Source organism: Hippopotamus amphibius, chromosome 1 (assembly GCF_030028045.1).
Source record: "Hippopotamus amphibius kiboko isolate mHipAmp2 chromosome 1, mHipAmp2.hap2, whole genome shotgun sequence".
Classification (NCBI taxonomy): Eukaryota; Metazoa; Chordata; class Mammalia; order Artiodactyla; family Hippopotamidae; genus Hippopotamus; species Hippopotamus amphibius.
This window is the reverse complement of record NC_080186.1, coordinates 160,740,469-160,761,036: the sequence shown is the minus strand read 5'-3', so window position 1 is coordinate 160,761,036 and position 20,568 is coordinate 160,740,469. Positions and strand designations below refer to the sequence as shown.

The 20,568-nt window shown below is 37.6% G+C and overlaps 1 protein-coding gene across 1 annotated transcript in view; it reads left to right on the top strand.

Annotated features, from left to right (window-relative positions):
- The first annotated feature begins 1,381 nt into the window (after positions 1-1,381).
- The window catches only part of LOC130852211 (protocadherin alpha-C2), a 122,038-nt gene continuing 102,851 nt past the window's right edge, over positions 1,382-20,568 (top strand). The window contains exon 1 of the mRNA XM_057733058.1: positions 1,382-3,923. Coding sequence (XP_057589041.1) covers positions 1,530-3,923 — 2,394 coding nt within the window. The 5' untranslated portion in view covers positions 1,382-1,529. The remainder of the gene's footprint in view (positions 3,924-20,568) is intronic.

Below are 20,568 nucleotides of genomic sequence, written 5' to 3'. Positions count from 1 at the left end.
TGAAAGTCAACTTGTAGAGAATATAGTAATCCTGGTTAAGTGACTAAAACGCTGAGAAGCTCAACAGAAGGAATGGAGAAAATGAATAGTTAGGCTGTGTGTTGAAAGCTAAAGAAAATGTTAGAGGGATAATATAAGTAGGTGTGTGTCTTTAGGGTGTCTGAAAGGGCATGTTTTAAATGATTGACTGTGTAGTCTAGGTTAGGTGAAGAGGTAAATGAGACAAGGTATGGCCTGATAGACAAGAACAATTAGAATCAAGAAACTACCCATTATAAGAATAAAGGTATGTTAATAAAAGTAACAGAGCAATGAGGAGGATGAGGGTGAGAAAATACTGAATGCTCTACTCACATTCTCAGAGGTGAGCAAAGATTCAGAAATGAACCCAACTTTTATTTTCTGCAGTTGTGCACAAAACAGGCAAGAGATTTATTGGAGCTATGCTCTTTCTTCCCTAGCCCTATTTGGCCTGGATCTTGGTGACTTGGTAAGGATAAGTACAGTATTAGATAAATCCTTTCTTCCTTGCTAGAGATGTGTTAACATCTGTATCTACCTGTTGTTACTTGGAAAATCAGTCAATTTAAATGGTAGCAGTATTTTCCCCAGTGATGGTGTAAGATAAGGAGAGAGAAGAAGGAAATTTAACCTATTGGTAGTAATTTCATTTCTAGCAAATACATAAGATACTAGTTCTTGGCATGTTTTATACAAAGAGAATCCAGAACTTTAAAGTATTGTTATATCTAAATGGTCTACAATGTCAGAGATACTCACATACAAACTCATCTGCCCATTGATGGACATCTCCCTCAAATACAAATACGTTATCCAAATTTCAGAGTCATATTTAGGGGAACTTATAAATATTGTGTTTATTTAAAATCGGTATATCAGTTACCGAATTTTTCATGTTCATTCGTTTTATTCCTATGTGATTTGTTATGTTTCCATTTTGAGTCAAGGGAGTTGTGTGAATAGGTCTCAAAAATATTACAGGAAAAGGATATTCACACCAAAATCTACAAAGCTATGCAGAACTAGAGTCTGATTTCCAAAAGCAAATGTAGAATATTACCTCTTTTTACAAATTCCGCACCACGTTTTACATGTGCAAAAATGTACTTGTGGAAAGATGGAACTCATCAACCAATTTCAACTGGCATCCAATGCTGAGCAGAATATAGTGATTTACTGTTGCTGGAAAGAAAAACATTTAATCTTCCATTACGTATTTGCAGTGAAAAATGTCACGAAATGCAAGGAAAAAACCCTACGTCAACGGAAAATATGGACTGAGTCATTTTTACACTTACACATTCATGCGCATGGTGTCGCTCTTCACTGAGAACATATCCTCGAAGAAAGCACCTCCGCTCCTTCCTTCCTGCAGAAAATTTGGCAGATAGTGGAAAACCTCCAGCGAATTCTCCCGCAATAGATGGCCGTAAAATTAAACCTTGAGAGGCATTTGAGGTAAGGTAGTCTATATACTTCAGATATCTCTGAAGGCTTTTGGGAGTACCATGCTGTTTTCCTGGAGAGGAAGCCCAGGAACTCGGCTTTTGCTGCTCTCGCTTATGCTCCTTGTAGTCTGGGAGGCGGGGAGCGGCCGAGTCCACTACTCGATTCCGGAGGAGGCCAAACACGGCACCTTCGTGGGCCGTATCGCCCAGGACCTGGGGCTGGAGCTGGCGGAGCTGGTGCCGCGCCTGTTCCGGGTGGCGTCCAAAGGCGGCGGGGACCTTCTGGAGGTAAATCTGCAGAATGGCATTTTGTTTGTGAATTCTCGGATCGACCGGGAGGAGCTGTGCGGGCGGAGCGCGGAGTGCAGCATCCACCTGGAGGTGATCGTGGACAGGCCGCTGCAGGTGTTTCACGTGGAGGTGGAAGTTACAGATATTAACGACAACCCGCCTGTGTTTCCTGAAAGTGAAAAAATATTAATCATTGCTGAATCTAGACCTCCGGAAACTCGGTTCCCACTAGATGGCGCATCTGATGCAGATACTGGAGTGAACTCCGCCTTGACCTACCGAGTCTATCCCAACGATTATTTCACTTTGGACACACAAAACAACCGTGAACAAACGTCTTCGCTATCACTTGTGTTAAGGAAGTCATTGGACAGAGAGGAAATTCAGGAACATAGTTTATTATTGACAGCTAGTGATGGAGGTAAACCCGAGCTGACTGGCACAGTTCAGCTGCTGATTACAATCCTGGATGTGAATGACAACGCCCCAGAATTTGACCAATTAATTTATAAAGTGAGAATGTTAGAGAACGCATTTAATGGAACGTTAGTGATCAAACTAAATGCCACAGACCCTGATGATGGTACAAATGCAGACATAATCTACTCATTTAGAAGACCTGCATCGCCTGCAGTATTATATGCGTTTTCCATGAATCCCGACAGTGGAGAAATTAGGACAAAAGGTAAATTGGATTTCGAAGAAAAGAAATTGTATGAAATATCCGTGGAAGCAACTGACAAGGGGAATATTCCAATGGCGGGCCATTGTACCATTTTGGTGGAAATAGTAGATGTAAATGATAACGCTCCAGAAGTTACCATCACTTCTTTGGCTCTTCCGGTGCGAGAGGACGCTCAGATGGGCACTGTCATCGCCTTGATCAGCGTGTCCGACCGTGACTCCGGCGCCAACGGTCAGGTGACCTGCACCCTGATGCCCCATAGCCCCTTCAAGCTGGTGTCCACCTTCAAGAATTACTATTCACTAGTGCTGGACAACACCTTGGACCGCGAGAGAGTGGCGAACTATGAGGTGGTGGTGACAGCGAGGGACTCGGGCTCGCCTTCGCTGTCGGCCACCGCCAGCGTGTCCGTGGAGGTGGCCGACGTGAACGATAACGCGCCCGCGTTCGCGCAGCCCGAGGTCACGGTGTTCGTGAAGGAGAACAACCCGCCAGGCTGCCACATCTTCACGGTGTCGGCGCGGGACGCGGACGCGCACGAGAACGCGCTGGTGTCCTACTCACTGGTGGAGCGGCGGGTGGGCGAGCGAGCGCTGTCGAGCTACGTGTCGGTGCACGCGGAGAGCGGCAAGGTGTACGCGCTGCAGCCGCTGGACCACGAGGAGCTGGAGCTGCTGCAGTTCCAGGTGAGCGCGCGCGACGCGGGCGTGCCGCCTCTGGGCAGCAACGTGACGCTGCAGGTGTTCGTGCTGGACGAGAACGACAACGCGCCCGCGCTGCTGCCTCCAGGGCCGGGCGGCGCGGCGGGCGCGCTGAGCCAGCTGGTGGCGCGGTCTGTGGGCGCGGGCCACGTGGTGGCGAAGGTGCGCGCGGTGGACGCGGACTCGGGCTACAACGCGTGGCTGTCGTACGAGCTGCAGCCGGCGGCGGGGGGCGCGCGCAGCCCGTTCCGCGTGGGGCTGTACACGGGCGAGATCAGCACGACGCGCGCCCTGGACGAGGCGGACGCGCCGCGCCAGCGCCTGCTGGTGCTGGTGAAGGACCACGGCGAGCCGGCGCTGACGGCCACGGCCACCGTGCTGCTGTCGCTGGAGGACAGCGGCCAGGCGCCCAAGGCCTCCTCGCGGGCGTCGACGGGCGCCGCTGGCGCGGAGATGGCGTTCGTGGATGTGAACGTGTACCTGATCATCGCCATCTGCGCGGTGTCCAGCCTGTTGGTGCTCACGCTGCTGCTGTACACGGCGCTGCGGTGCTCGGCGCCGCCCAGCGAGGGCGCGTGCGGGCCCGGGAAGCCCAGGCTGGTGTGCTCCAGCGCGGTGGGGAGCTTGTCTTACTCTCAGCAGAGGCGGCAGAGGGTGTGCTCTGGGGAGGGGCCTCCCAAGACCGACCTCATGGCCTTCAGCCCCAGCCTTCCTCCTTATCTGAGTTCTGCAGAGGGAACAGGTGAAATAGAAGCGGATTCAGAACTGTTGAAAGAGGTGAGGTCGTCTTTAAAATTTTCTTACTGTTTTATCCTCCTCACAGTTTTCTATTTAAGATCCTTCCATTTTAATTTTAATATCATTCTTTAATTTTGCTCCTCATTATGGTATTTGAGTGTTACTGACATCATGAATTTCATTATTCTTCAGATTGAAACCTTAAGTTAAAAGCCATAATATTGTTCACAATGCTAATCATTTGTTTTTGTTGTATTCTTAATTGTTTTAAAGTATTTATTGCCTACCTAATCATTTTCAAGAAACTGCACATTGTGAGTACTTGAGGATTTAGAAAACTTTTGCTTTAATGAGGCTAGCCATAATTAAACATTTTTAAATCTCTTTATTTTTAAAATTTATACATATACCCACATACAGGTTTTGTTTTGAACAATGCCATAACTTTTAACACAAAATCTTTTTAAAGGTGCGTTTCTCTTTCTTTTTAAAAAATCTTTTTTGTTTGCTCCCTCCTCATTTTCCTCTAGACACATTACTCTTCCCCTCTCTGATATCCAGTATGAAAAACCTTATGTTTTCCTTTAACATTTTTATGTGCAGTTACATAAGGCATTCTCAGTCACCAATACCTCATGGAAATCCCTACAAGTCTGACACTTTTAATAGCTGTGTAGTACTCCATCCTGTGGATGTATCATTTATATACTTATTCACCAGTTGATGAGCACTTTGCATTCTTTTGCCCTCATAAACCATGCTGTACTACCATTTTATATATTCCTAAAATATTGGTGCTTTTATTGTTAGAAAATTCATTTTCAGATATGGAATTGATGAATCTAAGAGTATTAATAATTTTAATTTAAAAATGTATTGCTAGATTACTTTCCAAAAAATTTGAAGTTCTTTTTATTTCCATCAACAAGGTTGAGCACTCTCTCTTTTATCTTTAAAAGCAATAGAAGTCTTACATTCTGCCAACGTGATCTGTATAAAATATCTCATTGTTACTTTAATTTTAATTCTTATATATCTTTGAGCATAATGTCATCTGCATTTGGTTTCCTTGATTTATCAATTAAATTTTTTGCCCATTTTTAATTGAATTTTTTTCAGTTTGGGAAAGTTCTCTGTCAAATAATTAGCTTTTATCTCCCATTTATATCATGGATATTTTTCCTCCTATATATTGATTTGTTTAAGGTATATTTTGTCATATGAAAGTATTTAAAATTTTTATCTGTTTTTCTATTATGCATTTTAAGCTCTCTAGGTTTAGTTAGGAAGATCTTCCAAACTTTTATATTGAACATTCATTAAACATTTATTTTTAAATTTAATTTAATTAAAAATCGAAGTATAATTGACATATAATAGTATATTAGTTTCAGGTGTACCACCTAATGATTCAATATTTGTATATATTGTGAAATGATCACCATAATAAATCTAGTTAACACCCATCACTATACATAGTTACAAAAATTTTTTTTCTTCTAATGAGAACTTTTAAGATCTATTCTTTAGCAACTTTCAAATATATAATACAGCGTTATTAAGTATATTCACCATGCTGTACATTACATCACAAGGACTTATTTATTTTATAACTGTCAGTTTGTCCCTTTTGACCACTTTCACCCATTTCACCCACACTCCACCCCTTGTATCTGGCAACTACCAATTTGTTTTCTGTATCTATGAGCTTGTTTGCTTGTTAGATTCCAATAAGTGAGATCATTTTGTCTTAATGTAGGCATTTATCACTATAAACCTCCCTCTTAGCACTGCTTTTGCTGCACCTCATAAGTTTTGATATGTTATCATTTTCACTTGTTTCTAGGTATTTTTTTTAATTTCCTGTTGATTTCATCTTTGACCTATTGGTTTCCAGGAGTGTGTTGTTTAATTTACACATATTTGACCATTGTGGTTAGAAAAGATACTTCATATGATTTCAGTCTTTTAAAATTTGCTTACACTTGTTTTGAACCTAGTATCTGATCAATCCTGGAGAATGTTTCATGTGTGCTTGAGAAGAATGTATATTCTGCTGACCTTGGATGAAATGTTCTGTATATATCTGTTAGGTACATTGAATATAAAGTATAGTTCAAGTTCAATGTTTCCTTATTGGTTTTCTTTCTGGATGATTTATCCATTGATGAAAGTGGATATTGTAATATTGTCTATTATTCCCTTCAAAATCTGTTAGTATTTGGTTTATATATTTATGTGCTCTGATGTTGGGTGCATATATATTTACAATTGTTATATCCCTTTGATGAATTGACCCCTTTATCACTATTAATGACCTTTGTCTCTTGTTACAGTTTTCTACTTAATCAACTTAAAGTCAATTTTGCCTGATATAAGTAGAGCTACCTCTGCTCTCTCTTTTGGTTTCCATTTGCATGGAATGTCTTTTTCCATATCTTCACTTTGGACCTATGTGTGTCTTTGAAGCTGAAGTGAATGTCGTGGAGGCAGCATGTCGTGGAGGCAGTTGATTTTGTTTCGTTTTTTTGTTTGTTTGTTTTTACCTATTCAGCCATTCTATGTCTTTTGATTAGCAAATTTAATCAATTTACATTTAAAGTAATTATTGATAGGTAAGAACTTACTATTGCCATCTTGTTCATTGTTTTCTGGTTGTTTTGTAGTTCCTTTGTTCTTTTACTCCTCTCTTGCTATTTTCTTTTGTGAAATTGGGGTATACTTCGATTCCTTTTTCTTTATCTTGTGTGTATGTGTGTACTATAGTTTTTTGTTTGCTTATTTTGTGGTTACCCTGTGGCTTACTTGAAATGACTCTAGATATAACAGCCTATTTTAAGCTGATAACTTTGATCACATGCAAAAACTCTACTCTTTTACTCTCCCTTTACTTTATGTTTTTTGCCATAATTGACATCTTTTTATATTATGTATCTATTAGCAAATTATTATAGCTATATCTATTTTTAACACTTGTTTTTTAACCCTTATACTAGAGTTAAGTGGTTATAACGCCATCATATTACAGTATTAGATTATTCTGAATCTGACTATATGCTTACCTTTTCCAGTGTATTGTGTATTTTCATATGTTTTCATGTTACTAGTTAGCATCCTTTCATTTCAGCTTGAAGAACTCTTTTCGGCATTTCTTGGAAGGCACATCTAATGGTGATGAACTCCCTTGGCTTTTGTTTGTTTGGGAAAGTCTTTATCTCACCTTCATTTCTGAAGGTCAACTTTGTAAAGTGTTCATGGTTCACTTTTTTTTTTCTTTCAGCTCCTTGAAGATATCATCCTACTCTCTCCTGGTGTATAATGCGTCTGCTAAGCAACTTGCTGATAGCCTTATGGAGGTTGTCTTGTTTAAGATAAACTTTTTTCTCTTGTTGCTTTAAAAATTCTCTTTTCATCTTTGATTTTGTAGTTTTATTACAATTTCTCTTGAAGAAGATGGTTTTGCATTGAAATTTGGGGTAACCTATTGGCTTCATGAACTTGGATGTCCAAATCCCTCCCCAGGTTTGGGAAGTTCTCATCACTGTTTCTTTACATAAGCTTCGTGCCCCTTTCTCTCTCTCTCCTCCTTCTGAAACTCCAATGATTATTTCTTTTAATGGTGTCTCTTAAGTCCCATAGTCTTTCTTCATTCCTTTTCACTATTTTTTCATTTTGCATCTCTTGATCAGATACTTTAAAACGATCTGTCTTGCTCCTTCTACTGTCTGTCTGTAGCGTTTCAATTTTCTGGTTCTATAACAGCAAGCTGTTCTCCCTTGTTCTCAGTTTTCACTAGGCATCTAAGGTATGTTGGTTCCCTGATAGGGAGGTGAGTCAGATGAGACAGATACTAGTTCCTTGAGCAGCCCTCCAAAAACCTGAAAGGCTGGATTCACAGTCTTCTTCCTCCTTCCCAAGGGAGCTAGCTGTCTGCTTGCTCTTCTTTGTTCTTCATGGCTCCCAGGCATCCAAGCTATACCAGTTCTATCAGTTCTCTGAGTAGGACAATATAGAAGCTAGTCCCCCATTCAGCCCTCCAAGAAGCTGAAACATTGGACACATGCTCTACTCTTCTCTTTCCCCTTGAAGGTGAAATGGTGAGCCAGGGTGTTTTTTTCTGGTGCTGAGCTGTGCCAGCTTGGGGGAGGGGCTGATGTGAGTGAAGTAAAATTATTCTTATTTGTTGCAATATAGCTGTTTCAGCTTTATGCTCACTTAGGTACTCCAGCTTCTTAACTTGAGTATGGAATTTTTGTAAGGGTATTTTATTACATATATCATTACTAATTGGTATTATGTGGGAGAACTAGGGCTGGAAATTTTTGTTCTGACATCTTGATGGTGTCATTTGATCCACTTTGAGTTAATATTTGTATATAACGTGAGGTAGTTGTCCAGCTTCATTCCTTTGCAAGTGGATACGCACTTGTCTTGGCATCACTTAGTGAAAAAGAATTATTCTTTTCCCATTGAAGTGTTTGGGAACCATTGTTGAAAATCAACTGATGAATAAATGTGGGAGTTTACTTCTGGACTCTAAATTATATTCCATTGATCTATATGTCTATCCTTATCCCACTACCACATTCTCTTGATTATTGTAACTTTGTGCATAGTTTTTAAATCAAGAATCATTAGTGCTCCAACTTTATTCTTTTTCTTTAGTATTATTTTGACTGTTCTGGGTGTTCTTGCATTTTCTTATAAATTTTAGGATCAGTTTGTCAATTTCTGCAAAAAGCCAGATTACTTTTGATAGGGAATTTGTTGACTCTGTAGGTCACTTTGGGGAATATTGACATTTTAACAGTGTAAAATTATACTATCTTCCTAAGCATGGGATTTTTTCCCCTGTTTATTTATATCATCTTTAATTCCTTTCAATAATCTTTTATAGTCTTCAGAGTATGCATTTTATATTTCTTTTGTTATTTTTTCCTTAATAGTTTCATCTTTTTGATGTTATTGTGAATGGAATTGCTTTCTTGTTTAATTTTTTGTTGGTTTGTTTTTATATTGGTTTGTGCATAAAATATAATGATTGGTTTTTGTAAATTAATCTTTTTTCCTATAACCTTGGTGGTATTGTTTATTAGTTTTATAATTTTAATGGATTCTTTAGGATTTTTTATATATGAAGATATGTCATCTGTAACTAGAGATAGTTTAATCTTCCTTTCCACATGAATGTTTTTTATTTCATATTCTTGCTTAATTTGCCCCAGCTAGAACTCCCAGTAAAATTTTGAATACAAGCAGTGAGAGAAAGCATCCTTGACTTGTTCCTGATCTTAGGGCAAAAGGACACAGTTTTTACTGTAACTATGATGTTACCTGTTAGTAGATCAGTAGTAGTGTGCCTTCTTTTATTTCTGGCTTTAGTAATTTTAGTCTTCTGGCTTTTTCTCTTGGTCAGTCTAGCTAAAGGTTTGTGAGTTCTGTTGATCTTTTCAAAGAACCAACTTTTCTCTTCATTGTCTTTCTCTACTGTTTTCCATTCTTTATTTCATGAGTGTCCCTATCAGGAGGAAATTCTCTTCTGTTCCTAGTTTGTTGTTTGATTTTATTATGAAATAGTGTTGGATTTTGTCAATATTTTTTCTGCATCTATTGAGATAATCATGTGGTTTTTGAATTTTAATCAATTGATATGTAATTATGTGCTAAGTTGTGTCCCCCCAAATCCCTATGTTGATGTTCTAACCTCCAGTACCTCAGAATGTGATTATATTTGGAGACAGAGCCTTAAAAGAGGTAATTAAGTTAAAATGAAGTCCTCTGTGGTGCATAGACGCTAATGCAATATGACTGATGTCCTTATAAGAAGAGGAAATTAGGACATCAACACATACAGACAGAAGACCATGTGAAGGCACAGGGAGAATATGGCCATTTATAAGCCAGGGAGGGAAACCTCAGAAAACAATTAAGCCTGCTGACACACTGATCTTGGAATTCTAGGCTTCAGAATTATGGGAGAATAAGTTTCTATTGTTTAAGACACCTAGTATGTGGTATTTTGTTATGGCAGCCCTGACAAACTAATACATGTAATGTATTACATTTTTTAAATTGAAGTATATTTGATATACAATGTTGTGTTAGTTTCCAGTGTACAGCAAAGAGATTCATATATGTATATATATATATTATTTTCCATTATAGCTTATTACAAGATATTAAGTATAGTTCACTGTGCTATACAGTAGGTCCTTGTTGTTGTTTATCTATTTTATATATAGTAGTGTGTATCTGTTAATCCCAAACTCCTAATTTATCCCTGCCTTTCCCCTTTGGTAACCGTAAGTTTGTATTCTATGTGAGTCTGTTTCTGTTTCGTGAATAAGTTCATTTGCATCATTTTTTTTTAGATTCCACATATACGTGATATCATGATATTTGTCTTTCTCTGTCTGACTTACTTCACATAGTATGATAGTCTCTAGATCCATCTATGTTGCTATAAGTGGCATCATTTCATTCTTTTTTTTTTTAATGGCTGAGTAATATTCCATTACATACATATACCACCTCTTCTTTATCCATTAATCTGTTGATGGGCAACAAGTTGCTTCCATGTCTTGGCTGTTGTAAATAGTGCTGTTATGAATATTGGGGTGCATGTATCTTTTCAAATTAGAGCTTTTGTCTTTTCTGGATATATGTCCAAGCCTGGGATTGCTGGATCATTATGGTAACCCTACTTTTAGTTTTTAAAGGAACCTCCATACTGTTTTCCATAGTGGGTGCACCAATTTACATTCCCACCAACACTGTTGGAGAGTTCCCTTTTCTCCACAGCCTCTCCAGCATTTAGTATTTGTAGACTTTTTAATGTTGGCCATTCTGACCAGCGTGAGGTGATGCCTTATTGTAATTTTGATTTGCATTTTTCTAATAATTACCAATGTTCACCATCTTTTTATGTGCCTGTTGGCCATCTGTATGTCTTCTTCGGAGAAGTATCTATTAGGTCTTCTGCACATTTTTAAATTGGGTTGATAGTTTTTTTGGTATTGAGCTGTATGAGCTGTTTATATATTTTAGAAATTAAGCCCTTGTCAGTCGCATCATTTGCAAATATTTTCTCCCATTCCATAGACTGTCTTTTTGTTTTGTTGATAGTTTCCTTTGCTATGCAAAAGCTTGTAAGGTTAATAAGGTCCCATTTGTTTATTTTTTGCTTTCAATTCTTTTGCCTTGTGAGGCTGATCTAAGAAAATATTGCTATAATTTATGTCAGAGCATGTTTTGCCTATATTCTCTTCGAGGAGTTTTATGGTGTCATGTCTTATATTTAAGTCTTTAAACCATTTTGAGTTTATTTTTGTGTATGGTGTGGGGGAGTTTTCTAACTTCATTGATTTACATGCAGCTGTACAGCTTTCCCAACACCACTTGCTGAAGAGACTCTCTTTTCTCCATTGTTTATTCTTGCCTCTTTTGTCAAAGATTAATTGTCCATAGGTGTGTGGGTTTACTTCTGGGTTCTCCATTCTGTTACATTAACCCACATGTCTGTTTTTATGCCAATACCATGCTGTTTTGATTACTGTAGCTTTGTAGTATTGTTTGAAGTCTGGGAGGGTTATGCCTCCAGCTTTGTTCTTTTTCCTCAGGATCGCTTTGGCAGTTCCAGGTCTTTTGTGGTTCCATATAAATTTTAGGATTATTTGTTCTAGTTCTGTGAAAAACATCATGGGTAATTTAATAGGGAGAACATTAAATCTGTAGATTGCTTTGGGTGGGATGGCCATTTGAACAATATTAATTCTTCCAATCTAAGAACATGGGATATCTTTACATTAATTTAAATCATCTTCAGTTTCCTGTATCAATGTTTTATAGCTCTAAGTGTATAAATCTTTCACCTCCTTGGTCAGGTTTATTCCCAGGTATTTTGGGTTTTTTGATTCAAGTTTAAGCAGGATTTTTTTTTTAACTTTCTTCTTCTGATATTTCATTGTTAGTGTAAAGAAATGCAATAGATTTTTGTATGTTAATCTTGTATCCTACACCTTGCTGAATTCATTTATCAGTTCTAATAGTTTTTGTTTGGAGTCTTTGGGATTTTCTATATAGAATGTCATGTCATCTGTGTATAATGACAATTTTACTTTTTCCCTTCCAATTTGGGTACCTCTTATTTCTTTTTCTTGTCTGATTGCTGTGGCTAGAACATCCAATACTATGTTGAACAGAAATGGTCAGAGTGGGCATGCTTGTCTTGTTCCAGATTTTAGCAGGAAGGCTTTCAACTATTATGTTGGCTTTCATATAATATATTTATTGATTTTTCAGATGTTAAATCAAACTTGCATTCCTGGGATAATTCCCACTTGGTGATGGTGAATAATTTCTTTTACATATTACTGAGTACAGTTTTCTAGTATGTTGCTGAGAATTTCTGTGTTTATATTCATGAGAGATATTTGTCTTTAGTTTTCTTTTTTTGTAATGTCTTTGGTTTTGGTATCAGGGTAATATTGCCTTCAGAGTGAGCTAGGAAGTGTTTACTTTACTCCTCTTCACTCTTTGGAAGAGTTAGTAAAGAACTGTTGTTAATACTTATTTAAATCTTTGGTAGAATTCATTCATGGTATCTTTTGTTCCTGTTTGTTTGTTTGGTCTTGTATGTGTTTCTATCATTACTAATTCAATTTCTTTACTTTTTATAGGTCCATTCAGATTTTCTATTTCTTTCTGACTCAGTTTTGGTATTTGTATATTTTACAAATTTGTCTGTTTCATCTAAGCTACTTATTTATTGGCATGGTATTCTCTTATAATCCTTTTTATATCTGTAAAATCAATAATAATGTTCCCACTGTCATTTCTGGTTTTAAGTAATTTTAGTCTTCTGTTTTTTTTTTTTTCTTTTGGTTAACAATCCAGCTAAAGTTTTGTCAATTTTGTTGATCTTTTCGATGAACCAACTTTTGGCTTCAATTGTCATACTCTATTGTTTTGCCATTCTTTATTTCATTTATTTCTGCTCTAATCCTAATTACTTTCTTCCTTCTGCTTGCTTTAGGTTTGGTTTGCTTTTATTTTTTCTGTGTCTTAAAGTGGAAGGTTAGGTTATTGATTTGAGGTATTTCTTCTTTTTAAAAGTCAACATTGGGGCTTCCTAGGTGGCACAGTGGTTGGGAATCTGCCTGCCAATGCAGAGGACATGGGTTCGATCCCTGCTCCAGGAAGATCCCACATGCTGTGGAGCAACTAAGCCCATGTGCCAAAAAAAAAAAAAAAAAAGTCAGCATTTACAGCTACATATTTCTCTCTAAGCATTGCTTTGGTTGCATCCCATAAATTTTCATATGTTGTGTTTCCATTTTTATTCAGCTAAGAGTATTTTCTAATTTTCGTTGTTCTTTCTTCTTTGACCCATTGCTTATTTTAGTATATGTCATTTAATTTCCATGTATTTGTGAATTCCTGAAATTTCCTTTTGTCATTGATTTCTAGTTTCATTCCATTGTGGTCAGAGAACATGCTTTGTATGGTATTATTTTTTAAAATTTATTTGAGCTTATTTTATGGCTTAGTGTTGAGAAGGGCAGTTTCAGGTACACAGTCTTATCTACATAAGAATGGATCTTGGGAAGGGAACCCTGTACACTCTTGGTGGATATGTAAATTTGATGGCTACTGTGGAAAACAGTATGATTGTTTCTCAAAAAACTAAAAATAAAACTACCATGTGACCCAGCAATTTCAGTCCTAGATATATATTCAAAAAAACTGAAAATACTAATTCAAAAAGATAAATGCACCCCAATGTTCATAGCAGCATATTATTTACAATTGCCAATAGAAGCAACCTAAGTGTCCATCAACAGATGAATGGATAAACAAGATCTCTTACAAATACACACACACACACAAAGAGCACGGAATAGTAATTAGCCATAAAAAAGAATGAAAATTTGCCATTTGCAACAGCATGGATGGACTTGGAGGGTATTATGCTAAGTGAAACAAGTCAGACACAGAAAGACAAATACTATATGATATTACTTACATGTGGAATCTAAAAAAAAAACAAACTAATTAATATAACAAAAAGGAAATAGACTCATAGATATAGAGAACAATCTAGTGGTCACCAGTGGGGAGAGGGAAATGAGGAGGGATAAGATAGGGGTGGGGGATATAAACATAATAGTTTGTAGAGGTACAAACTATTATGTATAAAATAAATAAGCTACAAGGATATAATGTACATCACAGGAAATATAGCCACTATTTTATAATAACCATGAATCAGTCTGGTGTACACCTGTAACTTATTTTTTAAAAAAGAACAAGGTACTGACTGCCAAGTGTTTGACAAATCTTTGTGCAGTAATGAAATTGTTTTAAACTGGGATTGTTATGGCTATATAGTCTGTACATTTTCAAAAATAATGAGTTGTTTATTTAAATAAGTAAACTTACAACAATAAATTATACCTAAAAAAGCAGAATGGGTCTTGGACTTGGAATACTTCCTTTTCAAGAGATGAAGAGTCCACACAGTCTTTACTGGGTGGATCACCTTGTGAGGGACTACATTTCCCTGTTTCAGGTTTAATGAATGCTTTATTGTCTCTGCTTGGACCATCCATATCATGTGGCACCTGTCCAACTCCACTGTTATATTTATTCTTTTTTTAAAATATTTATTTATTTATTTATTTTATTTTTGGCTGTGTTGGATCTTTGTTGCTGTGCACAGGCTTTTTCTCTAGTTGTGACGAGTGGGGTTTACTCTTCATTGCAGTGCACAATCTTCTCAGTGTGGTGGCTTCTCTTGTTGCAGAGCACAGGCTCTAGGCACCCAGGCTTCAGTAGTTGTGGCTCACAGGCTTCAGTAGTTGTGGCTTGCAGGCCGTAGAGTGCAAGCTAAGTAGTTGTGGTGCATGGGCTTAGTTGCTCTGTGGCATGTGGGATCTTCACAGCCCAGGGATGGAACCCATGTCCCCTGCATTGGCAGGTGGATTCTTAACCACTGCGCCACCAGGGAAGTCCTATTTATTCTTATTTATTTTAGTTTAGTTTTTATTGAAGTATAGCTGATTTACAATATTGTGTTAGTGTCAGGGGTATAGCAAAGTGATTCAGATATACATATATGTGTATATATATAATTTTTTCAGATTATTTTCCATTATAGGTTATTAAAAGATATTGATTATTTCCCCTGTGTTATACAGTAAATCCTTGTTGCTTATCTATTTTATATATAGTATTGTGTATCTGTTAATTCCGTACTCCTAATTTATCCCTCCCCATACCCTTTCCCCTTTGGTAACCATAAATTTGTTTTCTATGTCTGTGAGTCTGTTTCCATTTTGTAGAAAAGTTCATTTGTGTCATATTTTAGATTCCACATATAAGTGGTATCATATATTTATTTGCCTTTCTCTGTCTGACTTACTTAGTATGATATTCTCTAGGTCCACCCATGTTGCAGCAAATGGCAAAATTTTCAGTCTTTTTTATGGCTGAATAGTATTCCATTATATATATGTATATTTATCACACCACATCTTCTTTATCTGTTAATCTGTTGATGGTCACTTACGTTGCTTCTCTGTGTTGGCTATTGCAAATAGTGTTGCTATGAACATTGGGGTGCATTGTATCTGTTCTTAAAGGGGAATGGTGAAGGTCTTTCTACTGTGTCACAGAGGGGCAAATGTAGGTAAACTACCCTGAAATGGCCTCTTGGAGAGACCCACTGGCCATGGGGTACTGACACCCACTATTGAAGCTGGTCTTAATGTATCTCTTCTCTATCTATATAAAGTGTTGTTCCATCTAGTGCTTGACTACATTGTGTTCTTGGCAACTCCAATGCCAAGATGCAATGGGCAGAAGTTTTTAGAGTCCTCCCTTGGGATTGATACCTGGTGCTTGGTAATCTGCTTGACATTTAGTGTGTGGTCTATTGTGGAGAGTGCTCCATGTGCAACTGAGAAGAATGTATATTCTGCTGTCATTGTGTGTGCTTTTATAGATGTCTTTTCCGTTTAGCTGAGTTATAGTGTTTTTAAAGTCTTCCATTTCCTTATTGTTCTTCTGCTTAGTTCTTATTCATTACTGGAAGTAGGGTATTAAAGTGTCCAACGGTTCATATTGAATTATCTATTTCTGCCTTCATTTCTGTCAGTTTTTGCTTCACGTATGTTGGGGCTCTATTGTTAGCTGCCAATATGCTTACACTTTTTATACCTTCCTAATTGAAACTTTTGTCATTAGAAATGTCCCTCTTTATTTCCAGTAATATTTTTGCTGATATTAGTATAGCCACTCCAGCTCTCTTATGGTTGCTATTTTCATAGTACATGTTTTTCCATTCTTTTACTTTCAACCTATTTGTATCTTTGAAGGTGTCTCCTGTAGACAATGTATAGTTGGACCTTGTCATTTTTAAATCTAATCTGATAATTCTGCCTTTTGATTGGATTGTTTAATTCGTTAACATTTGATGTTATTTATATAGTGGATTCGTGTCTGCCATTTTACTTTTTTTCTTTATGTCTTAATTCTCTTTTGTTTTTATATTCCTCCTTTACTGATATTTTTATTAAGTGAATATTTTCAAATGTAACATTTTAATTCCTTCAATGAGTTTTAAACTGTATTTTTGATTTATTTTCTCAGTGGTTTCTCTGGAGTTTACTGTATATATTATAACTTATCAGTATCTCCTTCAGATTTATATTAACTTAATTGTGTTAAGATATAAAAATATTACTCCTATATAGCTCTTTTTCTTTCACCCTTTTTGTTCCATTATTGTTATATGTATTGCATCTTGTAGTAGGTAGAATTGTGGCCTCCAAAAAGATATGTTCACTTCCTAACCCCTGGAACCTATGAATGTGACCTATTTGGAAAAAAAAAAAAAAGAACTTTGAAGATGTAATTAAGTTAAGGATCTTGAGATGAGTTCATCCTGTATTTTCCAGGTGGGCACTAATTCCAATGAGAGGGTTGTGTGTTTCTTTTTGTTTGTTTGTTTGGTTGGTTGTTTTTTTTAGAAGAGATAGAATAGTGGAGGACATAGACAGAGGGAAGTCCATATGAAGTTAGAAGCAGAGATTGGAGTAACGCAAATAGCCACCAAAAGCTGTATGAGGCAAAGAATGGACTCTCCACTAGAGCCTCCAGAGGGGTACAGCCCCGCCAACACCTTGAGTTTGGATTCTTCCCCTACAGAACTGTGAGAAAAACTGTCTTAAGCCACCCAATGTGTGGTAATTTTTTGCAGCAGCTGCAGGAAACCAATATACATCTCTATATATCACAAACCCAACAGTACATTGTTGTAATTGTTATATAATTTTACATCTTTTAAAGATGCTGAGAGAAAAAAGGAAAGCAATTATATATTTACAGTGTTTCTTATCTGCCATTTCTGGTTCTGTTCATTTGTTGATATGGATTGGAATTACCATCTGTTGTCATTTCCTTATCCAATACAGCTGTTCTTCCATGTACCTCCTTTGTACTGTAATTGGCAAAGTTGTTTCATTTCTGTATATTTTAGGTCCAGCAATACATTTATACATATTGTTGCATACAATTGCTTTTTTTTTTAAAAGGGGAAAGGAAAAGCCTCTGGACGTATCTCAGAAAGAGTACTCTTCCTCTCTCCATGCCAGAGCCACAAGGGAATCTTTCTTGGATGTTCACTTTGAGAACCTAGTGGGATTCCTGGAAGTAAAGCCCATAAAAGTGGGCAAGGAGGGCCCATGACTGTGACCTCCAGGAGTTTCTTACTCTCAAGATAGTCCACAACTCAGCCTCCAGCAATTTGTCAAAATTTCCATTTAAGTATTCCCTACCAGTCTCTGGCTGTAGTGGCTTCTGCTCCATGGAAGCGGATCTTGGCTGTGACTCTCTGGATTTGCTTGTTTCTCCAGATTTCAGGGTGGAGGTTTTCCCTGTAAACACAGTTCTCAGATAGATTCAAGAAAATTCATGTATCCAGCTTTTCTTGTTGTTATTACAAGAAAAGGAGTGATAAATTCTAAGCTCTTTACATGTTGGAGCTGAAACTGGAAGTTCGTTCTGTTTATTTTTCTCAGCCTTCTCAAATGTTTCTTCTTGTTCTTGACTATGCACCAAGCAGAGCCTATTCACCTTTTTATTATTTCCAATGTGGCTTTAATTTCTGTTATTATATTCTGTTTTCTCTGATTTTATATTTCTTTTTCATTTATTTCATGAATTGCATCAGCTCAGTTTTCATGGTCTTTTGTGGCTTTTTCATTTTCTTTTTGAAATTCTGTATCTTTGTTTCAAATTTTTAAAAAATATTTATTTATTTGTTGGGGCATTGGGTCTTTGTTGCTGCAAGTGGGTTTTCTCTAGTTGCAGCAAGTGGGCTACGCTCTTCAGTGTGGTGCACACTTTTCTCATCATGGTGGCTTCTCTTGTTGCGGAGCACAAGCTCTAGGTGCATGGGCTTCAGTAGTTATGGCACATGGGCTCAATAGTTGTGGCTCATGGGCTCTAGAGTGCAGGCTCAGTAGTTGTGGCACACCAGCTTAGTTGCTCCGCAGCATGTGGGATCTTCCCGGCCCAGGGGTCGAACCTGTGTCCCCTGAATTGGCAGGTGGATTCTTAATCACTGCGCCACCAAGGAAGTCCCTGTTTTGAGTTCTTAATTCTCTGAGACCCTTTAAAATTGTTTCATAAATCTTTTGACTAGAGACTTCTAGAGACCTGTGGGGTTATTTTGTTTGTTTTTTACTTTTTGTTTTGGCCAGGCCATGAAGAATGTGAGATCTTAGTTCCCCGACCAGGGATCAAACCCATGCCCCCTGCAGTGGAAGCATGGAGTCTTAACCACTGGACCACCAGGGAAGTCCCAGAGACCTGTGTGTTCTTATCTGTTATTTTTCTATTTATTTTCTTATTCCTTCTTGTAATATTTATGTAGATCCTTTGTTGGCTCTTTTTTGATTTTTATTTATCTTTGAGAGGAGTTCCTTTAGGACCAGCTATCTGCAGGTGGAAAGTGTAAATGGATGGCCTAGCAGTGCTCTGGACTAATGTGAACATTTCCTTGTTTACCATTTGTTAGAGGGGTTTGTGTGTACCTTAGCTTTTACATACCTCCAGCTAACGAGAACTAGCAGCTGCAGAGCAATTTGTCATCTAGCATTTTCTCTTAGCTTTACCACATCCTAAGGCTCACTCTTGAAACAGTGGTGCACCTGCTCACTATCACATTCAGTGCTGCTTTTGTGGCCAAAACTCAGCCTCTGTTCACCGCTGCTGAATAGAAACATGGAGACAGAGTTTTGGGTGAAGTAGAAAAGAGTAGCTTTTATTGCTTTGCCAGGCAAAGGTGGCCACAGCGGGGTAATGCCCTCAGGACTGTGTGACCCACCCTGGAGCGGGTAGTGAGGAGTTTTATGGTGTTCAAGGAGCAGGGAGTGATCAGCTCGTGGACAATTCTGGGATTGGTTGGCATCAAGGTGAAGTTTCAAGCATCATCAACCTTCTAGTTTCAACCAGTCTAGGGTCTATGTGCTTGTGGTCAGCAGTTTTCATCTGGTGGGGGTCTGCTTCCTGTAAAAACAACTTAGGAATGTGTGTCAGGCCTTTCTTTATCTTTCATGGAACTGGGAGTTTAGTGATTCTGCAATGTGGCAGAATTATAAATTGTTACCAGTTCCCTAGCCCAAGAGCTATTCTTTGTTTCTATATCTTCATGTTTCCCAATCATTAACTCTTAGAGTCAGTATTTTACTTCAAAAGACAAGGACACAGGGCTTGTACCTGGTTTCACTTTCTTTCCTATTTTGTGCTGACAAATAGGACTATGGGAAAGGCCTGCCTGATTTAGCCTATGTACCTAGATGTTTTTGTTTCAAACAAGGGATCTTTGGTTTCATATCTCAGTGTGAAGCACTACTCTGGAATACCCCAATCTACCAGCTCTTCCCAAGATCTCCAGTGGCAGGAATCCTCACTCAGCATTTTCTCGCATCTTAGTCCAATCTTCATGGCTCTTGGTAACTTCTCTTCATGGATACTATGGTTGAAGTTCAAACGTTTTAAAGAGTTTCATCAAAGATATAACTTTATTTTTTATTGGCTACTCTTTTGTTGTTTTTGATAGGTTTCATGGACAAGAAACATTAAAATGTTTATTTTCATTTATCCATAATTGATAGAAATCCCACTTTTTGTCTAGTTATTGAAGGTATGTAGGAAAACTATGTTTTATTTTTAAGCTAATCATCTCATCGAGCTCTTTTTTAGTTCTAATTATTTTTTCTTTAATTCTCTGGGATTTTATGAGTAGAAAATTAATTACCTATAAATTTATCATCTAACAGTAAATTTTCTCCTCCTTTCTAACACACACACACACTTCCTTATCTTGTGTTGTCTAGAATATCCAAGTCAGTATTAACTATGACATGAAGTGTGTTGTTATGCTTACGATTTTTTCATGGGAATAATTTTGGTGTTTTTACTGTTTAAAACGTAGATGGCCATTTTTGTGCGTGTGACAGCTGTCAAATTTTTATCAACTTTCTTTTAAATATATATCATAATAATGATCTGGAAATATTTCATTTTGAAACTGTAGTATAATGTGAGATTTGTGTAGATTCTTTTTTGGAGAATGTTGATAGTGTCTTTGTCAGATCTTTATTTTAGGTTAGGCACT